Below are 27,364 nucleotides of genomic sequence, written 5' to 3'. Positions count from 1 at the left end.
ACCTCTCCTTCCCAGGTCTGGACCAAGTTCAGATGCCTTTACGGATATGAGACTCATGCAGGTATACATGGAATTTCGAGATGGAGCTGTATATGCCGATCCACACATAATTGGAGAATGTCTCGTGGGTCATTGTCTTCGCACCTCAGCATCTGAGAATTAAACAGTGGTGAAACGACAATTCCTATCTCGCGCTCCACACCAATCCGAGACATATGGTGCTCCCTTCAGTGAGTGGGAATTGCTCAGTGCCCTTGCCAAGTCTCCTGACTCAACCCCTGGGGCAGACCACATCAATTCCCAAAAGCTTAAACGTCTGTCAGTGGATTATCAGTGCCACATCCTTCTCATCATCAACTGAATCCTGAGCGATGGCGACTCCCCATCGCAGTGCCAGGAGAGTATGATCATCCCAGTGCTAAAGCCTCGTAAGAACTTGCTAGATTTGGACTATTATCGTCCTATCAGCCTCACCAACTTTCTGGGCAAGCTGCTTGAATGTATGGTGAGCTGGCCGTTGCGTTGGCTCCTCAAGCCTCAGCGTCTTCTGGCTCCCTCCCAGGGCGGTTTTTGGCGAGTTCGCTCTACCACTGACAACTTACTCTACCCGGAGACTGCGATCTGAATGGTCTTTTCCCGGCGTCAGCACCTCATTTCCACCTTTTTTGGTCTGACGAAAGCCTACAATATCACTTGGCGACACCACATCCTCTCTACTCTGCATGAGTGGTGTCTTTGGGGCCCGCTCCCGATTTTTATACGGAACTTTTTGTCGCTACGCATTTCAGAGCTCGAGCTGGTGCCTCACACTGTCCGCCTCACATCCAAGAGAATGGGGTCCCACACGGCTCTGTCCTGAGCGTTCCGATCTTTTTAATCATCGTTAATGGTCCTCAGTATCTCCCCACCTATATGCTGATGATTTTTGTATTTCCCTTTGCTCCTCTTCTGTTGGTGTGGCTGAACGTCGACTGCTGGAAGTTATACAAAAGGTGCAGCAGTGGGTCCTCACTCACAGGTTTCAGTGTTCAGCTGCCAAGACTTGTCATGCCCTTCTGTTTTTGTTGTACTGCCATCTCCATCTGGTACTTTACCTTGATGACCAACTACTTAATGTACATCTACATCTACATCTACATCTACATCTATACTCCGCGAGCCACCTTACGGTGTGTGGCGGAGGGTACTTATTGTACCACTATCTGATCTCCCTTCCCTGTTCCATTCACGAATTGTGCGTGGGAAGAACGACTGCTTGTAAGTCTCCGTATTTGCTCTAATTTCTCGGATCTTTTCGTTGTGATCATTACGCGAGATATATGTGGGCGGTAGTAATATGTTGCCCATCTCTTCCCGGAATGTGCTCTCTCGTAATTTCGATAATAAACCTCTCCGTATTGCGTAACGCCTTTCTTGAAGTGTCCGCCACTGGAGCTTGTTCAGCATCTCCGTAACGCTCTCGCGCTGACTAAATGTCCCCATGACGAATCGCGCTGCTTTTCGCTGGATCATGTCTATCTCTTCTATTAATCCAACCTGGTAAGGGTCCCATACTGATGAGCAATACTCAAGAATCGGACAAACAAGCGTTTTGTAAGCTACTTCTTTCGTCGATGAGTCACATTTTCTTAGAATTCTTCCTATGAATCTCAACCTGGCGCCTGCTTTTCCCACTATTTGTTTTATGTGATCATTCCACTTCAGATCGCTCCGGATAGTAACTCCTAAGTATTTTACGGTCGTTACCGCTTCCAATGATTTACCACCTATGGCATAATCGTACTGGAATGGATTTCTGCCCCTATGTATGCGCATTATATTACATTTATCTACGTTTAGGGAAAGCTGCCAGCTGTCGCACCATGCATTAATCCTCTGCAGGTCTTCCTGGAGTACGTACGAGTCTTCTGATGTTGCTACTTTCTTGTAGACAACCGTGTCATCTGCAAATAGCCTCACGGAGCTACCGATGTTGTCAACTAAGTCATTTATGTATATTGTAAACAATAAAGGTCCTATCACGCTTCCTTGCGGTACTCCCGAAATTACCTCTACATCTGCAGATTTTTGAACCGTTAAGAATGACATGTTGTGTTCTTTCTTTTAGGAAATCCTGAATCCAATCACAAACCTGGTCCGATATTCCGTAAGCTCGTATTTTTTTCACTAAACGTAAGTGCGGAACCGTATCAAATGCCTTCCTGAAGTCCAGGAATACGGCATCAATCTGCTCGCCAGTGTCTACGGCACTGTGAATTTCTTGGGCAAATAGGGCGAGCTGAGTTTCACATGATCTCTGTTTGCGGAATCCATGTTGGTTATGATGAAGGAGATTTGTATTATCTAAGAACGTCATAATACGAGAACACAAAACATGTTCCATTATTCTACAACAGATTGACGTAAGCGAAATAGGCCTATAATTATTCGCATCTGATTTATGACCCTTCTTGAAAATGGGAACGACCTGCGCTTTCTTCCAGTCGCTAGGTACTTTACGTTCTTCCAGCGATCTACGATAAATTGCTGATAGAAAGGGGGCAAGTTCTTTAGCATAATCACTGTAGAATCTTAAGGGTATCTCGTCTGGTCCGGATGCTTTTCCGCTACTAAGTGATAGCAGTTGTTTTTCAATTCCGATATCGTTTATTTCAATATTTTCCATTTTGGCGTCCGTGCGACGGCTGAAGTCAGGGACCGTGTTACGATTTTCCGCAGTGAAACAGTTTCGGAACACTGAATTCAGTATTTCTGCCTTTCTTCGGTCGTCCTCTGTTTCGGTGCCATCGTGGTCAACGAGTGACTGAATAGGGGATTTAGATCCGCTTACCGATTTTACATATGACCAAAACTTTTTAGGGTTCTTGTTTAGATTGTTTGCCAATGTTTTATGTTCGAATTCGTTGAATGCTTCTCTCATTGCTCTCTTGACGCTCTTTTTCGCTTCGTTCAGCTTTTCCTTATCAGCTATGATTCGACTACTCTTAAACCTATGATGAAGCTTTCTTTGTTTCCGTAGTACCTTTCGTACATGATTGTTATACCACGGTGGATCTTTCCCCTCGCTTTGGACCTTAGTCGGTACGAACTTATCTAAGGCGTACTGGACGATGTTTCTGAATTTTTTCCATTTTTGTTCCACATCCTCTTCCTCAGAAATGAACGTTTGATGGTGGTCACTCAGATATTCCGCGATTTGTGCCCTATCACTCTTGTTAAGCAAATATATTTTCCTTCCCTTCTTGGCATTTCTTATTACACTTGTAGTCATTGATGCAACCACTGACTTATGATCACTGATACCCTCTTCTACATTCACGGAGTCGAAAAGTTCCGGTCTATTTGTTGCTATGAGGTCTAAAACGTTAGCTTCACGAGTTGGTTCTCTAACTATCTGCTCGAAGTAATTCTCGGACAAGGCAGTCAGGATAATGTCACAAGAGTCTCTGTCCCTGGCTCCAGTTCTGATTGTGTGACTATCCCATTCTATACCTGGTAGATTGAAGTCTCCCCCTATTACAATAGTATGATCACGAAACTTCTTCACGACGTTCTGCAGGTTCTCTCTGAGGCGCTCAACTACTACGGTTGCTGATGCAGGTGGTCTATAGAAGCATCCGACTATCATATCTGACCCACCTTTGATACTTAGCTTAACCCAGATTATTTCACATTCGCATTCGCTAATAACTTCACTGGATATTATTGAATTCTTTACTGCTATAAATACTCCTCCACCATTGGCGTTTATCCTATCCTTGCGGTATATATTCCATTCTGTGTCTAGGATTTCGTTACTGTTCACTTCCGGTTTTAACCAACTTTCCGTTCCTAATACTATATGCGCACTATTTCCTTCAATAAGAGATACTAATTCAGGAACCTTGCCCTGGATACTCCTGCAGTTTACCAATATTACGTTAACTTTTCCTGTTTTTGGTCTCTGAGGACGGACGTTCTTTATCAACGATGATAATGTCCTCTCTGGTAAGCCGTCAGGTATTTTATCGTTTCGTAGTGGAGACATTCTGCTTTTTAGGACTGGTCTTTGATACTTGCTTAACTTGGCTTCCCCATCTTCGTCAGCTTAAGGAAATGTGCTGGCAACATGTTACTGTTACTCAGTGCCTGCACCACAATGAATGGGGCGCTGATCGCCCTACACTGCTGCAGCTGTGCAAAGCACTTTGCAGTCCCTTCTTTCCTATGGATGCCTGGTGTGTGGTTCTGCTTTGCCCTCAGCATTCCAGCTGCTGGACTCTATACACCACTGTGCGACAGGAGCTTCCCAAACCAGCGTCCTTGTAAAGGCTGGTGTTCCTCCATTGCGAATTAGGTGACAGCAGTTGCTTGCAAATTATACTTCCCATATTCATTATTCGCCTTACCATTCAAATTATGATCTCCTTTCCCCAATATGGCTAACCATCCCTGACAAGCCGGCCGCGGTGGTCTAGCGGTTCTGGCGCTACAGTCCGGAACCGCGGGACTGCTACGGTCGCAGGTTCGAATCCTGCCTCGGGCATGGGTGTGTGTGATGTCCTTAGGTTAGTTAGGTTTAAGTAGTTCTAAGTTCTAGGGGACTTATGACCTAGATGTTGAGTCCCATAGTGCTCAGAGCCATTTGAACCATCCCTGACAACAGCAGCGCACATTGGGGATGCCAATTGCAATTTGTGTTTGCTTCTTACTGATCTCGACACTTTCCTTCTATCACTTTTCTATGTACAAAATTGTTAAGGCTTTCGTGGCCACTTGTTGACAAACTGCCTATTGGCTTCTGTCTCGGGTTCTTCGGCCGACGTTCATCTAATGATTTTTCTGGAGTTTCGCCAGCACGAGTGGCTGGCATTGTCAAAGATTCACCCTCCATTGCCGGTGGTGAACTGGAGGCGAGCTCGCGGCCGCAGACTATATGTAAACACGGCGTAAAGACGATTTTCAAACCGACAAGGAAGTTCAAAGAGTGTCTTAGATCGGCGAAGGACAAAAGAGACCCACTTGCAATGTCGGGAATATACCGTATTCCACGCACATGCGGAAAAGTTTATGTCGGAATGACTGGACGATCAATTAACACCAGGATTAAAGAGCATAAGCGACATTGCAGGTTGGGGCAGGTGGAGAAATCGGCCGTGGCAGAGCATCCACTGAATGAGACCGACCACGTAATAAAATTCTCCGACACGCAAGTTCTGGCTGTAGAGAAGCACTATCACACGCGCTTGTTCAGAGTAGCTGTAGAAATACAAAAACACGCTAATAGTTTCAACAAGAAAGAGGAAAGCGTTAAGGTAAACGGATCCTGGCTGCCCATACTGCAGCGAACGACCGTCGCAGGTAGCAAGAGGAGAACCGCACCGGAAATGACCGCGGAGAAGCCCTCGGACGTTGGCGCGCCAGGTACATATAGTCTGCGGCCGCGAGCTCGGCCCCAGTTCACCACCGGCAATGGAGGGTGAAGCTTTGACAATGCCAACCACTCGTGCTGGCGAAACGTCAGAAAAATCATTAGATGAACGTCGGCCGAAGAACCCGAGACAGAAGCCAATAGGCAGTTTGTCAACAAGTGGCCACCAAAGCCTTAACAATTTTGTGTTATGCCTCTACGGGGAGGAGATTTGCAGATTGTACCGACGCCTTGACCAACGACGGAAGAAGAAAGCGCGACTGATGTACTCTCTCGCCTTTCTGTCACGGTGCCGAGATGAATGTGCTACACCGAAGTTCTTGAGATGCAAGCGCCTATTCACCACCGCCCAAGCACATCGTATCTACGACAGAATGGAACGAGCTTTTCTTCGTGAGCGAATACATACAACACGGAGAGACTTGGCAAGAACGGATCGGGAACTTCTGAACATTTTCTATCAACTAAGTAGCAGAATGCATCGAGACGACTGGGACAAGATCGACAGCATCACTCACAGGAGCATGCAGAACGAACTCGAGCGCTGCACCGAGCGGCAAAAGAAAAAGTTTGAAAGATGCCGGAAGCAGACCGACAAGACGATTCCCGACATGTCACACACAGTGGTCAACCTCACTGAACGACAATTGACCGAAGAGGAATTGTCTGTTCTTCAAAAAGGAGGGAATTTCGCTATCATCCCGAGAACTATACCTATGGAGGACATCATTGCCAACACCGAAGCAGCCATTCGGACCCTTCCTTGTGAAAGGGCAGAGGAAATACGCACTGTAACAGCCAGGATACTGCGCCGAGCAAAACCACCAGCTTGCAACATGAAGAAAGAAGAGGTACAAGCCATTAAGAATCTCAACGCCGACAAGTGTATGTTGGTACTGCCTGCCGATAAGGGGAATGCGACCGTCATAATGAAGACCGAAAATTATGAGCAAAAGATCCGAGACCTATTAGATCCGACGACGTACCGAAAACTAAGCGCAGATCCAACGCAGCGTATCACTCGGAATACGAATCGATTAATCAAGGCGTCTTCTCTTCCGGCGGACATACAAAGAAACCTGCGCAACACAGAAGCCCTACCGCCTCGGCTGTATGGATTACCCAAGATCCATAAGAACAACGTTCCACTGAGACCGATCGTTAGCGCTCCTGGCTCACCAACGTATAAACTGGCGAAACACTTGGCCTCTTTGCTCCAGCCACACGTGGGGAAGACCGACACATACATTAAGGACTCAGGACATTTCATTGAGAAGCTGAAGAAACTGAAACTTGCGCCAAACGACATCCTGGTCAGTTTTGATGTTGTTTCGTTATTTACGAAAGTGCCACTTAGTGAAGCTCTGGAGCACATCGGTTCCATGTTCCCGCAAGACATCAAAAAGCTCTTCCATGCATGTCTCACCACGAGCTATTTCACGTGGAATGGCGATTTCTACGAACAGCTGGAAGGTGTCGCCATGGGTAGTCCTCTCAGTCCAGTGGTGGCCAACTTCTTCATGGAACAATTCGAAGCACAGGCACTGGACTCGGCGACTTGCAAACCTAAGGTGTGGTACAGGTACGTCGATGATACTTTCGTGGTGTGGAAACCACTCGGTGAATTCCTAAGACACTTGAACAGCCTCCATGCCAACATAACATTTACCATGGAAGTAGAAAAGGACAAGAAACTGCCATTTCTAGATGTGCTGGTCACAAGGGACGGCGAAAACCTGGGACACAGCGTGTATCGGAAACCGACACACACGGACCGATAACTGCTCAATCTGTCAAAACACCACCCGAGCCAGAGAAGAGGCATGATTAGTACGCTCGTAACGAGAACAGGACGAATATGTGAACCTCAACACCTCAAACGAGAAATGCAACACCTGGAAACTGCTCTGCGGAGCAATGGGTACTCCACAAATTACATTAGCAGTGTAACAGAGCCAAACACTCGGCGAAGTAAGGAACCAGAAAAAGAAATGTCGGGCACGGCCTTTCTGCCATACATTCCCAGAGTGACGGACAGAATCGGCCGTATATTGCGCAAACACGGCGTAAAGACGATTTTCAAACCGACAAGGAAGATCAAAGAGTGTCTTAGATCGGCGAAGGAGAAAAGCGACCCACTTGCAATGTCGGGAATATACCGTATACCACGCACATGTGGAAAAGTTTATGTTGGAATGACTGGACGATCAATTAACACCAGGATTAAAGAGCATAAGCGACATTGCAGGTTGGGGCAGGTGGAGAAATCGACCATGGCAGAGCATGCACTGAATGAGACCGACCACGTAATAAAATTCGCCGACACGCAAGTTCCTGCTGTAGAGAAGCACTACCACACGCGCTTGTTTAGAGAAGCTGATAGTTTCAACAAGCAAGAGGAAAGCCTTAAGGTAAACGGATCCTGGCTGCCCGTACTGCAGCGAAAGGCCGTCGCAGGTAGCAAGAGGAGAACCGCACCGGAAATGACCGCGGAGAAGCCCTGGGACGTTGGCGCGCCAGGTACATACAGTCTGCGGCCGCGAGCTCGGCTCCAGTTCACCACCGGCAATGGAGGGTGAAGCTTTGACAATGCCAGCCACTCGTGCTGGCGAAACGTCAGAAAAATCACTTTTCTATCTGTTCACATTGTGGTCCATACCACAGCCACCGGTTCGTCTGGACCTATCGCAAAGCCCAAAAGGCTCAGTTCTACCTGTGGCCTCCACTGGCAGTTTTTCTCTATTGTTGGTGAGTTTCAGGACTCAGAAACAGTCTATACAGATGGCTCAATGGCTCTTGTTGGCTTCACTTATGCTCACGTTAGACATGCTGAACAGAGCTCCTAGCTGGATTGCGTCAGTGTTTTCACTGCACAGTTGGTAGCTATCTCGCGCACTCTTCAGCATATCTATTCCTGCACAGGTGAGTCCTTCGTCATCTCTAGTGACTCTCTAAGTAGCGCACAAGCTCTCTATCAGTGCTTCCCTTACCACCCTTTGCTGTTAACTATCCAGCAGTCTCTTTGTGCCCTCGGCGACAGCGGACATTCGGTGACCTACATTAGGACCCCAGGACATGCTGGGATCCTGGGCAGTGAACTTGCTGGCAGGCTGACCAAACACGCTACCAGTATACCAACTCTGGAAATCTTCGCACTGGAGACTGATCTCCAGTTGGTCTTATGCTGTAAAGTTTTCAGAATCTGGGATGCTTAATGACACACGGTCAGTACACCAAATAAACTATGTGTTGTCAAGGAGAATACAAATCTGTGATAATCATCCATGCAAGCCACTCGCAGGGAGTCTGTTGTCCTTTGCTAACCCCACGTCAGCCGCACCTGGCTGACACATAGACACCTCCTCCGTCGCTAGGACGTACCTCAGTGTTGCTGTAGGTCCCACTTGACTGTCGTCCTCATCTCACTGGACTGCCCTAGTTTAGTTGCTCTGCAGTGGACTTTTAACCTTCCCATCACACTGTTAACGGTGTTGGGAGTCAATGTCTTAACAGTTGACATCGTTTTACGTTTTATTTGTGAGGGGAATTTTTATCACACAATCTAATGATGAGCATCTGGCTTTTTCTATCTTTATTTTAACTCTTCCTCACTCTTTCTTTGCTGTTTGTTAGTCTTGGTGTTCGTATTTTCCCTGTCCAAGTTCGTCTAGCCTTGTCTTTAAGGCTGGAGGTTTTAGTGTGTTGCAGAGTGGCTCGCTCATCCTTTATTCCTGTTGTGATCACCCAGTCCTGGCCATCTGCTGCATTGCTCTGATACCATCCACTGTTTTTCCTTTTAGTTTACGTTTTCCACTTTTGTTAGCCTTTTTTGTTTTCTTCTTCAGTGTGGTTTCGAGTCAGTCTTTCGCCTTTTACTTTCCCGAAATCGTTTTGGTAATGTTTTTAACCTGAGAGCTGTTTGAATGTTGGGTAATGGACAGATGACAGCGTAGTTTGATCCCTTTACTCACCACACCAACCAACCAATTAAAACTGCTCTCATAAAGAATCGAACTCAATGCAGTTTTCGTAGTACTATAGCTAGGAACATGTCAGATCTATTGCCAGAATGTACAGATATATTTTATATCAGACCTCAGCTTGTAAATCACATCCAGCGAGAATGATAATTGGGTTTGACAATGCATATGACTGAGTGAAAAACAATTTTTAATATGACTGTGAGCAAAATGCGATTTAACGGATGAGTGACTAACATGATATACAGTGTTATAATTAACGAGGCATCCACAGTCATCGTTAGTCAGCATCTTATGACACCACTATACGCAGATTAGTATGGGATGGCTGCTGCCAGCAACATCACATGCTTCTGATTTTAAATCACATCTCGTAATATGACAAGGACTTCAGGTTTCCAAGATGAAGAAGATATGTAAGGAATATGCTCATAAATCAGTTAGCAGTTCAACAGGAACTAAAATTTGCAGAAAACTGCACACGTTTGAACAGCGAGACCAGTAATTGACTACGAAACAGTTCCAGCTCATAAAACTAGCCTAAATATCATCTCCATAAATGCTTGCGGATCTTATGTATTTTCCCACAATTTACAATATGGTTTGAGTTAGTTAGGAACATAACCGTATGTCAGTGCTTCAAAGGCTAGACGGCTGTGACACAAAAATTACTTACAAGATACAAGTGGTAACTTTCATGAAGACTTATACCATTGGTAAAAGCATTTAGCAGTAGTATTTCAACTGTTCACAACATTTCCAAACAGAACACAGGCAGTGGTGTATTCCTTCATGTGTAATGACAGCACCTTGAAGACCATCTTTACTGTAACAATGCTACAGGACATGCAGATGTTGGATCTCAAGCCACGGAACTGAACGTCACGAAAGACAAGAAATTACTGCTATGTCCAAATGCATTCTCATTCCATATGAAGCATCTAGCATATACACTTCGATCAATGTAGATCTAATAAATCACAAGCTAGATTCTGTTTCTGAGTATTAGTTGGACACAGTTTTTTTTTTCAGGGAATAATCTAAATAATCCCTTGCTGACCACAAAACTCAGAGCCAGCAGGTAGGAGGTAATTTGTGATAATGTTCCCATCACAGATAAATTATACAGCTTCCTATCCCTCCAAGTTTACTTTGCCTGCAATTCTGAATAGTAGACAAACGATGAATGGAGCTGCATGATGGAAAAAACATGTTCACCAACAGAGCAACTTACAAACACACGGAATTCAAGTGCATTCCTAAACCGAAATATACTGATCACCAATGCACTAAATCACTATTTTCAAGAAAAGAAATCCTATTAACTGTCTCTCAAAGTGAAGGATTAAAAAATCTGTTAAAGTCCTTGTTCATGCTAAGCAGGAAATCTAACTTGCGGTCGTGATGTGAAACAAAATTTAAACTGTCACTAATGTTCATTACATTACTTTGCAAATTCAACTTTTCTGAGTGGTTTTCCAGGGTATCATTTCACTTCAGTGCATGTTCATTGTTTTCAGTGTGATTGGTTTCTTCTTTCTTAGTGCATTAGATTAATTTCACTTCAATTATTGCTTATGGCACATACTGTCTCTCAAATGGTTCAAATGGCTCTGAGCACTATGGGACTTAACTTCTAAGGTCATCAGTTCCCTAGAACTTAGAACTACATATACCGATCTAACCTAAGGACATCACACATATCCATGCCCATGGCAGGATTCGAACCTGCGAACGTAGCGGTCGCGCGGTTCCAGTCTGTAGCGCCTAGAACCGCTCGGCCACCCTGGCCGGGGGCCTCTCAAAACATCTTATTATAAGTGAATTACACTCCTGGAAATTGAAATAAGAACACCGTGAATTCATTGTCCCAGGAAGGGGAAAGTTTATTGACACATTCCTGGGGTCAGATACATCACATGATCACACTGACAGAACCACAGGCACATAGGCACAGGCAACAGAGCATGCACTATGTCGGCACTAGTACAGTGTACATCCACCTTTCGCAGCAATGCAGGCTGCTATTCTCCCATGGAGACGATCGTAGAGATGCTGGATGTAGTCCTGTGGAACAGCTTGCCATGCCATTTCCACCTGGCACCTCAGTTGGACCAGCGTTCGTGCTGGACGTTAAGACCACGTGAGACGACGCTTCATCCAGTCCCAAACATGCTCAATGGGGGACAGATCCGGAGATCTTGCTGGCCAGGGTAGTTGACTTACACCTTCTAGAGCACGTTGGGTGGCACGGGATACATGCGGACGTGCATTGTCCTGTTGGAACAGCAAGTTCCCTTGCCGGTCTAGGAATGGTAGAACGATGGGTTCGATGACGGTTTGGATGTACTGTGCACTATTCAGTGTCCTCTCGACGATCACCAGTGGTGTACGGCCAGTGTAGGAGATCGCTCCCCACACCATGATGCCGGGTGTTGGCCCTGTGTGCCTCGGTCGTATGCAGTCCTGATTGTGGCGCTCACCTGCACGGCGCCAAACACGCATACGACCATCATTGGCACCAAGGCAGAAGTGACTCTCATCGCTGAAGACGACACGTCCCCATTCGTCCCTCCATTCACGCCTGTCGCGACACCACTGGAGGCGGGCTGCACGATGTTGGGGCGTGAGCGGAAGACGGCCTAACGGTGTGCGGGACCATAGCCCAGCTTCATGGAGACGGTTGAAAATGGTCCTCGCCGATACCCCAGGAGCAACAGTGTCCCTAATTTGCTGGGAATTGGCGGTGCGGTCCCCTACGGCACTGCGTAGGATCCTACGGTCTTGGCGTGCATCCGTGCGTCGCTGCGGTCCTGTCCCTGGTCGACGGGCACGTGCACCTTCCGCCGACCACTGGCGACAACATCGATGTACTGTGGAGACCTCACGCCCCACGTGTTGAGCAATTCGGGGGTACGTCCACCCGGCCTCCCGCATGCCCACTATACGCCCTCGCTCAAAGTCCGTCAACTGCATATACGGTTCACGTCCACCCTGTCGCGGCATGCTACCAGTGTTAAAGACTGCGATGGAGCTCCGTATGCCACGGCAAACTGGCTGACACTGACGGCGGCGGTGCACAAATGCTGCACAGCTAGCGCCATTCGACGGCCAACACCGCGGTTCCTGGTGTGTCCGCTGTGCCGTGCGTGTGATCATTGCTTGTACAGCCCTCTCGCAGAGTCCAGAGCAAGTATGGTGGGTCTGACACACCGGTGTCAATGTGTTCTTTTTTCCATTTCCAGGAGTGTTATTTTTATAGTAGGTTTGTGTTCCTGCTACTTTCATGAGGTGAAACATTATTTTTCATCACTAGAGAGGAAAAATTGTGCGCCAAAATTATAAATGAAAAACACTGTTTTGAGAATCATTCGGCTAAAAGTTCGTTAAGTATAACAAATATTTTATAAAGTCATTCTTACATTTCAGAGTGAATCATAAGTTACCCCATTTCCTGTTAGTATACTACGTACAGTAATCCATATGCAGAGAGCGAACTTTTAATTTATGGGAGCACAGTCAGTCCCATGGTTTGAGATCCTACATCTGCATGTACTGTAGCATTGTGACACTAAAGGCAGTCTTGAAGATGCTGTCATTACATAGAAAGTGACACACCACTGGCTGTGTTCTGTTAGGAAAATTTTTGGGCAGTGGAAGGACTGCTGCTAAATACTGAAAGAATTGGGAGTGACTCATTATTACTAACAAAGTTTATATGTATGAAATATTTGTAAAAATATGGGAGAAAATGCTAGGAAAGCTTATGGCGTGTAGTTTTCATTTTCATGCATGCAATTTTGGGCATGGTTTGCAGGTCTCCACCAAATCTATTGTACATCAGTGCTAGAAACACCACTCAATAAATTGTCTGCTACACCACACCCCATCAGAGATCACTCGTGTACAGATGGTGGCTATCATCGGTTCACAGCTGAGGCACGCCCATGCTGGGTGGTACCACTACCAGCCACAATAACCACACATATGAAAGGCAAAGACTCATCGCTCTGTAGAAATTGTGTGTGGCTGCTTCAGCAACAGATTTAGAGTACAGAGTAGCGGATCATTTTTTAACAGCGATAAACTTTGTGGCCCAGAAGCCCACATACGACTGATCTAACAGAATATAGACTTGCAGCATCTTGTCCACCCAGAAAATCTGTTGGATTGGAGGAGAGGGTATCATGCACTGGGTGTACTGATGAGGCAGCAAGCTGTAATTAAAGTGGGGATTCCATAAAATATTCAGTCGTAATGAGAAACCGTAGTAGATCAAGTGTCTTAAATTGTCACTGATTCTGGTCAGGTTATAAATGATTACCATTAAAGTACCAGTAATGATAGTTTAACGCCTGTTTGTGAAGCAGCTTCCACAGCTCCGTATTAAATTGCCCAAACAGCTCAGAGACTGGCTCTCATCTGTAGGAGTTTTTTGAATCTGGAGATGTGACTTTGACGTCTGTCAGTGATCTGTGCATTTAAAAAATAAGTAGCACTGCTTCAAACATTCAGTGTCACACCGTGGGAACACCTTCACCAGACTACACACACACACACAAAACACACACGCACAAAACACACACACACTCAAACATGTGTGCAAGGCAAACATAAATACACTGCCTTCACCGGGACCACACCAAGTGAAACACTGTGGGAGTCAAAAGGGCTTCAGAGCTGTTGGTTCCTGTACAGTCATTCAGGATTCACGTCTGTTTCTCTCTATATAGAAAAGAACCATTATTATCTCATGCAGTTATCACTATAAAATGAGTTTTGAGTATGTCAGCTGTATGATTTTCGATAGAATCAGCAACATTTGCAAATCTGTCTGCCCAAAATATTTCTAGAAAAAGGAATTATATATTTTATCGATCAGCGGATATTGGATTCAGTAATTTAATACGTCATTTACCATTACTTCTTAATTGACTTTAGTTTCAGAAAATGTTACTAAATTCTTCTCCTGAACACATGTCGCACAGTGTGTTGTATCAGCATGTAGGTATTTTCGTTTAGACCCATCCTAGCGAGATTGTCGCATCTAAATTATATACTGCAGCACTTTCCAGGAAACAAGATTTACTTTCCAACGGTTGTCATATCGAGACAAGTACATTAAACTTTAATTTACTCTCATGATCTCGCTGTCGCCTTAAGGAGCATCACGGCCAGAGGAATATAAGACGAAAGTTTCTCTTTCTCTTTCTCTCTCTATCTCTCTCTCTTTGTCTCCCTCTCTCTCTCTCTCTCTCTCTCTCTCTATCTCTCTCTCTCTTTCTCTATGTGTGTGTGTGTGTGTGTGTGTGTGTGTGTGTGTGTGTGTGTGTGTGTTTGTTTGTTTGTGTTAGTTCTTGTGTGTATGTGCATCTGTCAATGAGTGTGATTGTGTGTAGGGGTAGAGGAGTCCAGTTTGGTATCATTGCTGTACCCTAAACGTCACTACTAAATGGTTTCCTGGTTAACAGTAGCTTTCTCTGTTTGACGAGTTTGTGTCAAGAAACTTGTTGATAATTGGGTTTACTTTTGCTCCTGTAATAACAGAAACTTCTCTTTAAATAGCAGGAGACGTCATTAGCATTATGTGTCACATTTGCAAGTGTCAGAGAGGACTGCTGCACACAGAGACGTAGTAATGGCTGAACGAAGTGGAAGGCAACAACTTCTATAATGACTGAATTCTAAGGTCAAAAAACTAACGATCACGAATTAAAGTGACAAAATGTGATAACTTTGTATCTTGAGAGTTGGAGTGTAGGAATTTTTTGTGGAGAGTGCATGAAGAATTTGAGAGAATGACGTAACTGTGCATCTGTACGTTAATATAAAACAACTTTCTCAGTGTTCTGTATCACAGATGGGAGATTTATCAGTTGTCAGAGAGATGAGTTATAGAATTGGTTACAGTTGTACCACTCTGATACGCTTCTTCATCAGAAGTGTGTGTCTGAAGGAAAGTATGAGAGTTTCTGTGTTTTGTGTAGGGCCCTCTCTGCAGCGGAGAAAGGCAGGAGGCTGATCAAGGCAGCTAACGATGGGACAGTGCAAGAGCTGCAGATGCTGCTGGCAGCTGGGGCTGATGTGGGTGCAACGGATGGGAACAAGAACACTGCGCTGCACTGGGCAGCCTGGGAGGGTCACGTGGAAGCGGCGAGCTGTCTGGTGGGGGCTGGCGCGGAGGTGGGCGCCGGGAACTGGGTCCAGAACACGCCGCTGCACTGGGCTGCATGGGGCGGCCGGCCGGCCGTGGTGCGGCTGCTGGCGGCGGCCTCTGCAGACCCCAATGCCAGGAATGTGGACGGGGACACGCCGCTGCACTTCGCGGCTGAGCATGGCCGCACAGAGGAGGCGACTGCACTACTCGATGCAGGGGCTGACAGCGGAGCCAGGAATCACAAGGGGAAAACCCCAGTGGACCGCGCCAGGCAGTTCAACCACCAACACTGGATAGACAGGATAACACGAGACTAGCACTACAATACACACCTCTGAAGTAAATAGATCACTGCTCTAGTAAAATCACAACAGTAGCGACAATGTGAGATTCATATACACTAATGTGTGTAGCAAGAAGCGAGTTTCCTTCCATGAAAACTCAACAATAATCGAAACGTATATCATTAATAATAAACATGTTTTTAACTAAATTCATTATTGTAAAGTAACTGGTAAAAATATGCTATTACACATAACACCACAGCCAGTGGGGCAGTAAGGCGCTGTACTGTTGCGGTAAGTTGCTGGCTACAGTAACAATAAATCTTCAATTTAATCAACAACAATTTATTTATTCAGCCAACTGCACAATTTGCAAACACTGCCAGTGAGTGTCCGTCAAGTATGACTTTAAGTAAACAGTTATGATGAAAGACAGTCGTCTGAACAGAAAAAGAGCACGTTGTATTGAGCAGGAACATCAGTCATCCCCAAGGAAACCCCAGAGGCTTAGTTTGTGTCTCAGAATAATGTAATACAGTATCACAGTAGCTGTGGAAAAAATAACAATGATTACTCAAAACAAACCATTCTTCTTACAATACCATAAAGATATTACAGCGCTTCTTAAAAACATCAAGAATTTTCTTACTTGCCAAGGACAAGCATTTACAAGAGAAACACACTCACTAATTATGTCCATGTCTTGCGGAGATGCAAATGTGTTCACAATGCAACAATTTCCAAAATTTATGATAAGGCATACACCCACAGAAATTTTCATTGAAGGAGTCCACATACATGAAAATAAATCATCTTTGGTAAAACAGTTACTGACTGGTTCTTCCATGTAGTATGCTGCACAAAGTGGAAACCGTAAGATCACGACAACTTAAAGATATAAAAGGTAAAATATTATTAATCTGGCCTTAAGAGTCAATGTAACAATCTATCAAACAATGCTCAGAGCTGTATCTCATCTAGAGTAATTTAAGATTATGTTTACATGTTATTCTAAGCCAATTACATACATGAAAAACAGTTTTGCATCACCCCAGTTCCCAGAACTCCTGAAAATAGATGTTGACTTTGGCTACTGTATCACGGAAACAGTCTATTTTACTGTTCAGAGTTGTCTATACCCACCCAAAGATGTAAATAACCATGTATGAGCAGCGCCTATTAGACGGAGGGAGTCCGACAGCTGATCAGTTCCAGTCATTCCACCAAGAAGGAGGTGCATGGCTAGTGTTGTCTGTAGTTCAACCCTGCCTAGACGATCAGTACTACGGTCTGATTGCGTTCGCATTGTTTGTGTCAGGAAGGGCTCTCAAGGAGGGAAGTGTCCAGGCGTCTCAGAGTGAATCAAAGTGATGTTGTTCAGACATGGAGGAGATAAAGAGTGAGAGGAACTGTCGATGACATCCCTCGCTCAGGCTGCCCAAGGGCCAGTAATGCAGTGGATGATCGCTTCCCACGGATTATGGCTCGGAGTAACCCTGACAGCAACGCCACCATGTTGCATAATGCTTTTTGTGCAGCCACAGGACATCGTGTTACAACATAAACTGTGTGGAATAGGCTGCATGATGCACAACCTCACTCCAGATGTCGATGGTGAGATCCATCTTTGCAACCACAACACCATGCAGTGTGGTACAGGTGGGCCCAACAATATGTGAATGCATCCCTCAGGGCCTTCAGTCAGACAACTGTCAGAGATGTGTTTGGAGGTGACCCAGTCAGGATGAACGCATTAGATACACTGCCCAGCGAGTGCAGCAAGATGGAAGTTCCCTGCTCTTTTGGGGTGGCATTATGTGGGGCCGACGTACGCCACTGGTGGTCATGGAAGAGGCCATTATGGCAGCACGATACGTGAATTCCATTCTCCGAACAATAGTACAACTATATTGGCAGCATATTAGCGAGGCATTCGTCTTCATGGACCATAATTTGCGCTCCCATCGTGCACATCTTGTAACGATTTCCTTCAGCATAACGACATCGCTTGACTAGAGTGGCCAGCATGTTCTCCAGATATGAACCCAATCGCTCATGCCTGGGATAGGTAGTGCGGTTTATGGACGACGTGACCCTTGAACCACTCTGAGGCATCTACACCGAATCGCCATTGAGGAGTGGGACAATCTGGAGCAACAGTGCCTTGATGAACTTGTGGCTAGTGTGCCATGACGAATATAGGCACGCATCAATGCAAGAGGGCGTGCTACTGGGGATGAGAGGTACCGGTGTGTACAGCAATCTGGATCACCATCTCTGAACGTCTCGCTCTATGGAGGTTCAACATGCAGTGTGTGGTTTTTATGGGCAATAAAAAGGGAGGAAATGATGTTTATGTTGAGCTCTATTCCAGATTCTGTACATATTGCGAAACTCTCCGAACCGAGTTGATGCAAAACTTTTCTTGATGTGTGCGTTTTAGCTGGTCAAGAGGCATCAGATAAGGCGCTCTTGCTTAACTTCTCTCTGTAGCCGGCCGCGGTGGTCGTGCGGTTCTAGGCGCTCCAGTCCGGAGCCGCGCTGCTGCTACGGTCGCAGGTTCGAATCCTGCCTTGGGCATGGATGTGTGTGATGTCCTTAGGTTAGTTAGGTTTAATTAGTTCTAAGTTCTAGGGGACTGATGACCACAGCAGTTGAGTCCCATAGTGCTCAGAGCCATTTGAACCATTTTTTTCTCTCTGTAAATAAATGAATGTATGAAAAGGAACTTCATATATGTCGGTCAAATGTGACCATACATATGATTTGGCATAAACTTCTACCTATTGTGTGAAACTAGTAGATAAAAAGAAGACGAAAATGAACGTAAGTAACCAATTGCTCTAACTGGAACGACTTAGCAGAAGTCTTGTTGGGCAGAGTAGTGCCCAACAGCCAACAGCATTCCACAGGTTACAAACAGAGTAAAGTTAACACTACGCTGGATACCTGTAGGAGGCTCACGAGGAAGAGTAAATAAGCTCACTATGCAATTAATACACACTGGCCTACGGTTACTATTAAAGGAAACGTAACATATCCAAATACCTCAATAAACGATACGAACGAAGAATGAGTGACGATGGATAAACAGTGTTACGTGGATTAGTACAATTTTGAACTTAGCCAGACTCCCCTTTAAGACAAGTAATGACCTTGGTCACAAAACCTGGCTGAAGCCTGTACTATTCGTATTTTTATTTAATAATGGACATTTATACTAGATCTTAAGTCACTGGCAAGAATAGTAGGAATTAGTACACAACAACAAAATAAATAACAAGCAGCCAAATCAGTAGTTTTCTCAGAATAGTCCATCAGTTGACTCACACTAAAACAGAGCATAGGTCTGTAAGAGAAGCGCGGAATACTAACACAAATCAATCACAACTAACGAAATATGCAGTTAACACCGAAGATCAGTTACTCTCACAGCCCATGAATTGACCGCACGGAAATGTATCTGAAGTTCCACCACTGCACGCAATATATAACTGCCCAACTCTGTACAAATTGACCAGGTAAAGGCGCCAGCAAAATCATAGAGGAGAACATTAACTGAACAAAGATAAAAGTGGAACCAGAATGCGATGGATTACTGCGATGTGAAACCAGTACTTGGTGAGACATATCAAGTGTCACAGTTAATTACAAGAATCGCAGTATCGGGCAGTCCAAACCATTTTCCTTCCGCCTAAGGCCTGATGTATTAATCACGCAGCTCCATTGGTCATCTACAATCCAATACTCTGCGAAGTCCAACAACCGCAAACACAGCAATAATAAGTCCCCGTCAGCGCCTATGACTCTGACCACGAAATTCTCCATCGGCCATGTAAAATTGTCCTTCATGTGCCCAACATACCCTGTGCTCGGGCACCTACAGCTGGCCAGCGGAGCTAGGAACTCTTAGCTTCGCTGGAACCAAAGAGTGCGCATCAGCTACTGATACACACTGGTGCCAAGAAAACAGAACACGTGTGTGGCACATCCATATTACTGGCATATGAACTCTAGGGTTAGAATGCATTTTCACTTCAAATCTAAGACTGCTTCTGTGTGTGCAAACGATGCATTAATTGGCGACCTCTGTTATAATATGACATTAATAGCAATATTCACACCACTTAGTTCTGATCCCAGACTAAATTTACTCATGTGCAGCAGTAGAGATGGTTTGAAAGCTAGTGTGTTCATAGCACGGCGTTAGTACCAATATTTGGACCAAATCGTTTGCGCATGATATGACACAATATAATAGGATTACGTTTATTTACAATGAATTGTAGAAAACCGTTAGTAACACATGTCCCAACAGAGCTGTAAAACTGTAGTTCCACAACACATTACGATTTCTGGGGTAAAATAGACCTTCACGGTGACATTGCAGGGTGCTGCAGCATATTTTCCCTTTTTCAATTTTTGCCTTCCATCCGTCGTCTGTGCATCTCCCTGCACCAGGCGTCACAGCGGCAGAGCGCCTGCAGGTGCCGAAACTCTGGCAGGGCGGGTGCCCTAGTCAGCAGTGTGATGAACTGCAGAAAATGTACCGCTTGTTCAATATGCAGATTGAATAACATTTAGGATAGGCTACTACCCTGTCTCACTCCCTTCTCAACCACTGCGAGGGCTTTGTGTATATCTTGGCTACAATAATGAATTCAATATGCTTATTGTAGTTGCTTACCCGCACCTCTATAACCCTGTATTCACCTTACCAGAAGTTTCGTTTCTCCTGCCAAAGAATCTAGCTAATTCCCACTATATCCTGCTTTAACCTATCCATTTCCCTTTTTAAATTTTCTAACCTACCTGCCCGATTAAGCGATCTGACCTTCTATGCTCCGATCTGTAGAACGCCAGTTTTCTTTCTCCTCATAGTTATGTCCTCCTAAGTAGTTCCTGCCTAGAGATCCGAACGGGGGACTTTTTTACCTACAGAATATTTTACCCAAGAGGGCGCCATAATCATTTAACCATACAGTAAAGCGGTGCCCTCGGAAAAATTACAGCTGTAGTTTTCCCTTGCTTTCAGCCGTTCACAGTGCCAGCGCAACAAGGCCGTTGTGGTTAATGTTACAAGGCCAGGTCAGTCAATCATCCAGACTGTTGCCCCTGCAACTACGAGTACTGAAAAAGCTGCTGCCCGTCTTCAGGAACCACACGTTTGTCTGGCCTCTCAACAGATACCCCTCCATCGTGGTGGCAACTACGGTACAGCTATCTGTATCGCTGAGGCAAGCAAACCTCCGCGCCAACGGCAAGGTCTATGGTCCGTGGATGGGAAATGGAATATATTACACATCAAAAATGAAATTGATACCATTTTCATTTCATCATGCACACATTTCATCATCCAAATAAAGTTGTCAAAAGGGTAGGAGTTCCTATTCAGACAAAAGTGAAACAGCAACCTATGAACACAAGACAGTCAAACAAATTTCACGAAGATACACATGAAATGGAACTCACCCTAGGCAGAATGGTGCAACTGAGGTGGTAATTCAAATAACACAAGTACAGGGAGCAATTTACTACTTTTTCTATAATTCAAGTAAATAATTGTGATTAAGTTAGTGATCCGTCAGCTGAGACGCTGATATCCATATTGATGGAAGCTAAACAGCTTCTTTGACTCTCCGTGAATGATAAAGCGTAATATGTCTATCAAACGTTTGTAAAAGTTAAGCTATCATTACCTATAGATAATTAGGAATTCATAATTCAGGTGCACAGCTATTGACCTTCACTTGGGGAGTATCAACAACATATACATCTACATGGATTCTCTGCAAATCACACTTAAGTGCCTGGCAGAGGGTTCATCGAGCCACCTTCACAATTCTCTATTATTCCAACCTCGTATAACGTGCAACGAACGAGCACCTGTATCTCTCTGTACGAGCTCTCAGTTCCCTTATTTTGTCGTGGTCATCGTTTCTCCTTATGTAGGTCTGTGTCAACAAAATATTTTCGCATTCGGAGGAACAGTTGGTGATTGAAATTTCGTTACAATATTCTGTCGCATAGAAAAACGCCCTTGTTTCAATGATGTCCAGTCCAAATCCTGCATCATTTCAGTGACACTCTCTCCCATATCTCGAGATAATATAAAACGTGCTGTCCTTCTTTCAATAGTTTCGATGTACTCCGTCAATCCCATCTGGTAAGGATCCAACACCGTGCAGCAGTGTTCTAAAAGGGGACGGACAAGCGTAGTGTACGCCGTCTCCTTAGTAGGTCTGTTACATTTTCTAAGTGTCCTGCCAATAAAACGCAGTCTTCGGTTAGCCTTCCCCACAATATTTTGTGTGTGTTCCTTCCAATTTAAGTTTTTCGTATTTGTAATTCCTAGATATTTAGCTGAATTTACGGCCTTTAGGTTTCACTGATTTATCGTGTAACAGAAGTTTAACAGATTTCTTTTAGCACTCATGTGGATAGCTTCCCACTTTTCGTTATTTAGGGTCAACTGCCAATTTTCGAAGCATTCAGATATTTCTTCTAAATCGTTTTGCGATTTGTGTTGATCTTCGGATGACTTTATTAGTCGATAAACGACAGCGTCATCTGCAAACAACCTAAGATGCCTACTCAGATTATCTCCCAAACTGTCTATATAGATAAGGAACAGCGAAGGGTCTATAACACTACCTTGGGGAACGCCAGAAATAGCATCTATTTTCCTCGATGACTTTTCATCAAATTACTGTGAACTGTGACCTCTATGACAGGAAATCACAAATTCAGTCACATAACTGAGACGATATTCCATATGCACGCAATTTCACTACGAGCCGCTTGTGTGGTACACTGTCAAAATCCTTCCGGAAATCCAGAAATAGGGAATCAATCTCAAATGCTTTGTGAATAGCACTCAACTCTTCTCGCCAATAATGAGCTAGTTGTGTTTCACAAGAACGATGTTTTGTAAATCATTGTTGACTGTGTGTCAACAGACTCTTTGCTTCGAGGTAATTCATAATGTTCGAATACAATACATGTTCCAAAATCCTGCTGCATATTCAATCCTCAGTGCGTTTTCATTTACAACACACACACACACACACACACACACACACACACACACACACACATATATATATATATATATATATATATATATGTTTTAAATATATTGTTAGACCGAGTTTGCAATAATCCCATGTTTCGTTTGTCAGCGAGAGAAGGCTCCTTATCTTCCAAATAATAATAAATATTCTGCACATATAAATATGCTGTGGTTATTCGAGGCCAGTGGAGTAGCTCCTTGAATGAAGAACTGGTGATACCGTCAGGATACATCTGTGGCAGTAGCAGGTGGAATTGTTGGCTGTATGCCGATCACAACGGCCATGGTCATAAACAGCTCACCAGTCTGATTTGTAGGCGTAAGTTGCCCAGACTGAACAGACCTAAGGCTTAACCTCTTAATGGTTGTTTACGTTTGCGTATATTTTGTATGTACAATGTACAGGTGATATGTCACTAGGACAGAATGTACACATTTTCACGATTTAACACTATGAGGTGACAAAAGTCTTGAGATAGCTCCTAATACAGTGTCAGACCACCATTTGCTCGCTGGCGCGTAGCCACTCGACGTCGCATTGACTCAACAAGTCACTGGAAGGTCCCTGCCGAAATACTGAACCATGCTCCCTCTACAGCCGCCACTAACTTGTAAAGAGTGGGTCAGAACTCTCCACTACATGAAACAATATATCTAACTCAACGCTATTCTTCCCATTGTGTAAGCACTCAGATATCGGTAGCAACAATCTGAGGGCGAAAGATGGGATCGGGACTCTAAGTATTGTTGTGAGACGAGGTGTGTCTGCGGGAGTGGAAGCAGTGGGTCGGTCGAGAGCTCGGAGACAGAAGGCGTGTCACGGTGGCCTCACGGCTGTGACGGCAGATGTCACCACACTCGAGGCCTGATGTCATTTATACAGCCAGGAGAGATTTAGATGGCTTAACTACGCTTGGAGATGGAATTCCAGGTAAAATTCGCAAGCATAGCGCAAAAGCAATTGCAAGGTTAGACTCGTGATTGTTAGTCCGAGTTTGCTATAATCCCATGTTTCACTTGTCAGTGGAAGAAGGCTCCTTATCTTCCAAATAATAATAAATATTCTGCATATATAAATATGCTGTGGTTATTAAATGTTAACGTAATTCTGAAACTGAAATAATTTGTTAACCTGGTACTCAGCCATTATTGACACGTATGTCATTTGTCATTCTCACTATTAATACTTGTTCATGATGATTCTGAAGTTTACAATAGACTTAATTGATAAAATCCGTTCTCACAAGTTATTTAGTAGTTAACAGGGCCCGAGCAAACTACTTTTTATTAAATTTACTCTTAGTAACAATAAGCTTTAGCCACTGCTGCTGCATGCTGCTTCGAATTGCTGTAAACTACACGGCAAAAGGCAGTCATCTAAAGAGGTGAGTGCAGAACTTAGGGCCAAAACAGAGACACTGACTCACTACAACATGTCATGTACTCTAATCCAGTGAGTTCCGTTGCACAAGTCAGATTCTGCATCACCTGTAAATTCTGGTTCAAAAACGCAATCACATAATTTGGGTACTGTATCAGGTTCATTTGTTCCTGTAGTTTTTCATATTAAAATACGCATACAGATAGCTTATCCAAATGTTAATTTTAAGGTTTTCATGTAACGATCTGCTGAGGGCTGAAATGACAGTGAATATGACACTCATACAACACGCTCACAGCGTAATGAAGGTTAGATTCCGCTTACTGACAGCTCACATTGCTTACCAAGTCCAGTTTCACGGACGAACATAGGCAATTTTGGCTGTAGATACGTTACAAACTGCGGAAATGTTGCCATTGGAAGATTTTGTGACGAAGTGACGTCTCGATTATGTCCCATATTTTTCCATTCATGTCGGACGATCTGGGAGGGCAGTTATTCGCGTGAACTGTACAGAAAATTCTTAAAACCAATCTCGAACTTTCGTGGCCCGGTGACATGGGACACCGTCATCCACAAAAATTCCATTGTTGTTTGGCAACATTAAGTGCGTGAATGGCTGCAAATGGTGTCCAAGCAGCACAACATAGCAGTTTCCAGGCAACGATCGGCTCAGTTGGACGTGATGAGCCAATACGCTCTATGCAAACACAGCCCACAACATTGTGGAGCCGTCCCCGACTTGGACACCGCCTTGCTGTCAACCTGGGCCCATGGTTACGTGGGATTCGCTCTTAGCAACTGAAATCTAGACTCATGTGATCAATTCGCGGATTTCCAGAAGTCTGATGTCAGTATTCCAACAGAGGTGGTGCGGGCGATATCGAGTTGTTTACAGAGGTGCCTGCGTCGGTCGTCTACTGGTACAGCCCATTAACGCTAAATTCTGCTCCACTGCCCTAACTGATACGTTCATCGTACGTCTCACAATGATTTCTGTAGTCGTTTAACGCAGGTTAGCTTGGCTGACAATACTGACAACTCTAGGCAAACGCTGTTGTTCTCGGCTGTTAAGTGAAGGCCGCGACCACTGCGTTGTCCGTGGTGAGAGATGATGCCTAAAATTTGGTATTCTCGGCCCAGTCTTGACGATTTGGATCTCGCCATATTGAATCACCTTACGATATCCGAAATATAATGTCCCATGACTCTAGCTGCAACTACTATTCCGCATTCAAAGTCTGTTAATTAACGCCGTGGGGCCAATCACGACAAGAACCTTTCCACATGAATCACCTGAGTATAAAAGACAGCTCTGACAATGCGCTGTCCTGTCATACACTGTGTGATCATATGTGTCCAGACACCCCCAAAACCAATCGTTTTTCATATTAGGTGCATTGTGCTGCCACCTACTGCCAGGTACTCCATATCAGCGACCTCAGTAGCAACCAGACATCGCGAGAGAACAGAATGGGGCGCTCCGCGAAACTCACAGACTTCGAACGTGGTCAGGTGATTGGCTGTCACTTATGTCATACGTCTGTAAGCGGGATTTCCGCACTCCCAATTATCCCTAGGTCCACTTTTACCGATGTGATAGTGACGTGGAAACGTGAAGGGGCACATGCAGCACAAAAGCGTGCAGGCCGACCGCGTCTGTTGACTGACAGAGACTGCCGACAGTTGAAGAGGGTCGTAATGTGTAAAAAGCAGACATCAGTCCAGACCATCACACATAAATTCCAAACTGTATCAGGATCCACTGCAAGTACTATGACAGTTAGGGGGGAGGTGAGAAAACTTGGTTTTCATGGTCGACCAGCTGCTTGTAAGCCACACATCACGCCAGTATATAAAAAACGACGCCTCGCTTGGTGCAAGGAGCCAAAACATTGGATGATTGAACAGTGGAAAAACGTTGTGTGCAGTGACGAATCATGGTACACAATGTCGCGGTCCGATGGCAGGGTGTGGGTATGGCGGATGCCCCGGTGAACATCTGCATCATCTGTAGTGCCAACAGTAAAATTTGGAGGTGGTGGTGATATGGTGTGGTCGTGAATTTCATGGATGGCGTTTGCACACCTTCTTATTTTGCGTGGCACTACCATAGCACTTTTCCACATTGGTGTTTTAAGTACCTCCTTGCTTCCCACTGTTAAAGAGAAATTCGGGGATGGCGACTGCACCTTTCAACACGATCGAGCACCTGTTCCTAACGCACGGCCTCTGTCGGAGTGATTACACCACAAAACATCCCTGTAATTGAGTGACCTGCACAGAGTCCTGACCTGAACCCTATAGAACACCATTGGGATGGTTTGGAAAGCCGACTTCGTGCCAGGCCTCACCCACCGACCTCTGCTCAGTGCAGCACTCCATGAAGAATAGGCTACCATTCCCGAAGTAACCTTCCAGCACCTGATTGAACGTATGCCTGCTGCAGTGGAAGGTGTCATCAAGGCTAAGGTTGGGGCAATACCATATTGAATTCCAGCATTATCGATGGAGAGATCCACGAACTTTTAAGTAATTTTCAGCTAGGTGTCCGGATACTTTTGATCACATAGTGTACTTTGTGTACGCGATACTACCGCCATAGCATATCGCTATCCCATCACACAGTGTATTCTCATTGAATGATTATCGACGAATTAAGACCTCATACATGGCAACCAAAACGGATTTTCATCACGCATTTCTCCCAGAATACCCCGACAGCAATGGATTGACGGCCGCACAATGTCGTACAATGGGAAGCATGTACTGCCATGTAGTTCAACACTTTTTAGAGTGCGGATATTGCTGGAGAAATGTTGATAAGCCCAAATGCGCAATGTATAGTAAAACACCGAGTATACTCCATACTAGTACTGATTGAATTTACAGTCTTTTGTACCTGCTGCATTGAGTATGTCATTCAAGGACAATACTTAATTATATTTCTAAAAGCGATGCTACAGCAGATCGCTTTATTCGTTACAGTAGGACTGCTATGATAAATAGCTATCGTCAGATTATCTGCAAGTACTTGGTACATAGTTTTGGTACAATGCTCCTAGAATTACAGGTAAATA

The 27,364-nt window shown here is 44.7% G+C and overlaps 1 protein-coding gene across 1 annotated transcript in view; it reads left to right on the top strand.

The window, feature by feature from the left end:
- LOC124720144 (poly [ADP-ribose] polymerase tankyrase-1-like) overlaps positions 1 to 16,040 on the top strand; it is a 31,278-nt gene extending 15,238 nt beyond the window's left edge. Inside the window, exon 3 of the mRNA XM_047245447.1 lies at positions 15,378 to 16,040. Within this exon, the coding sequence (XP_047101403.1) occupies positions 15,378 to 15,864 (487 nt within the window). The 3' untranslated portion in view covers positions 15,865 to 16,040. The remainder of the gene's footprint in view (positions 1 to 15,377) is intronic.
- Positions 16,041 to 27,364: the final 11,324 nt, after the last annotated feature.

This window comes from Schistocerca piceifrons, chromosome 11 (genome assembly GCF_021461385.2).
Source record: "Schistocerca piceifrons isolate TAMUIC-IGC-003096 chromosome 11, iqSchPice1.1, whole genome shotgun sequence".
NCBI lineage: Eukaryota > Metazoa > Arthropoda > Insecta > Orthoptera > Acrididae > Schistocerca > Schistocerca piceifrons.
This window is presented reverse-complemented; position numbering and strand designations above follow the sequence as displayed.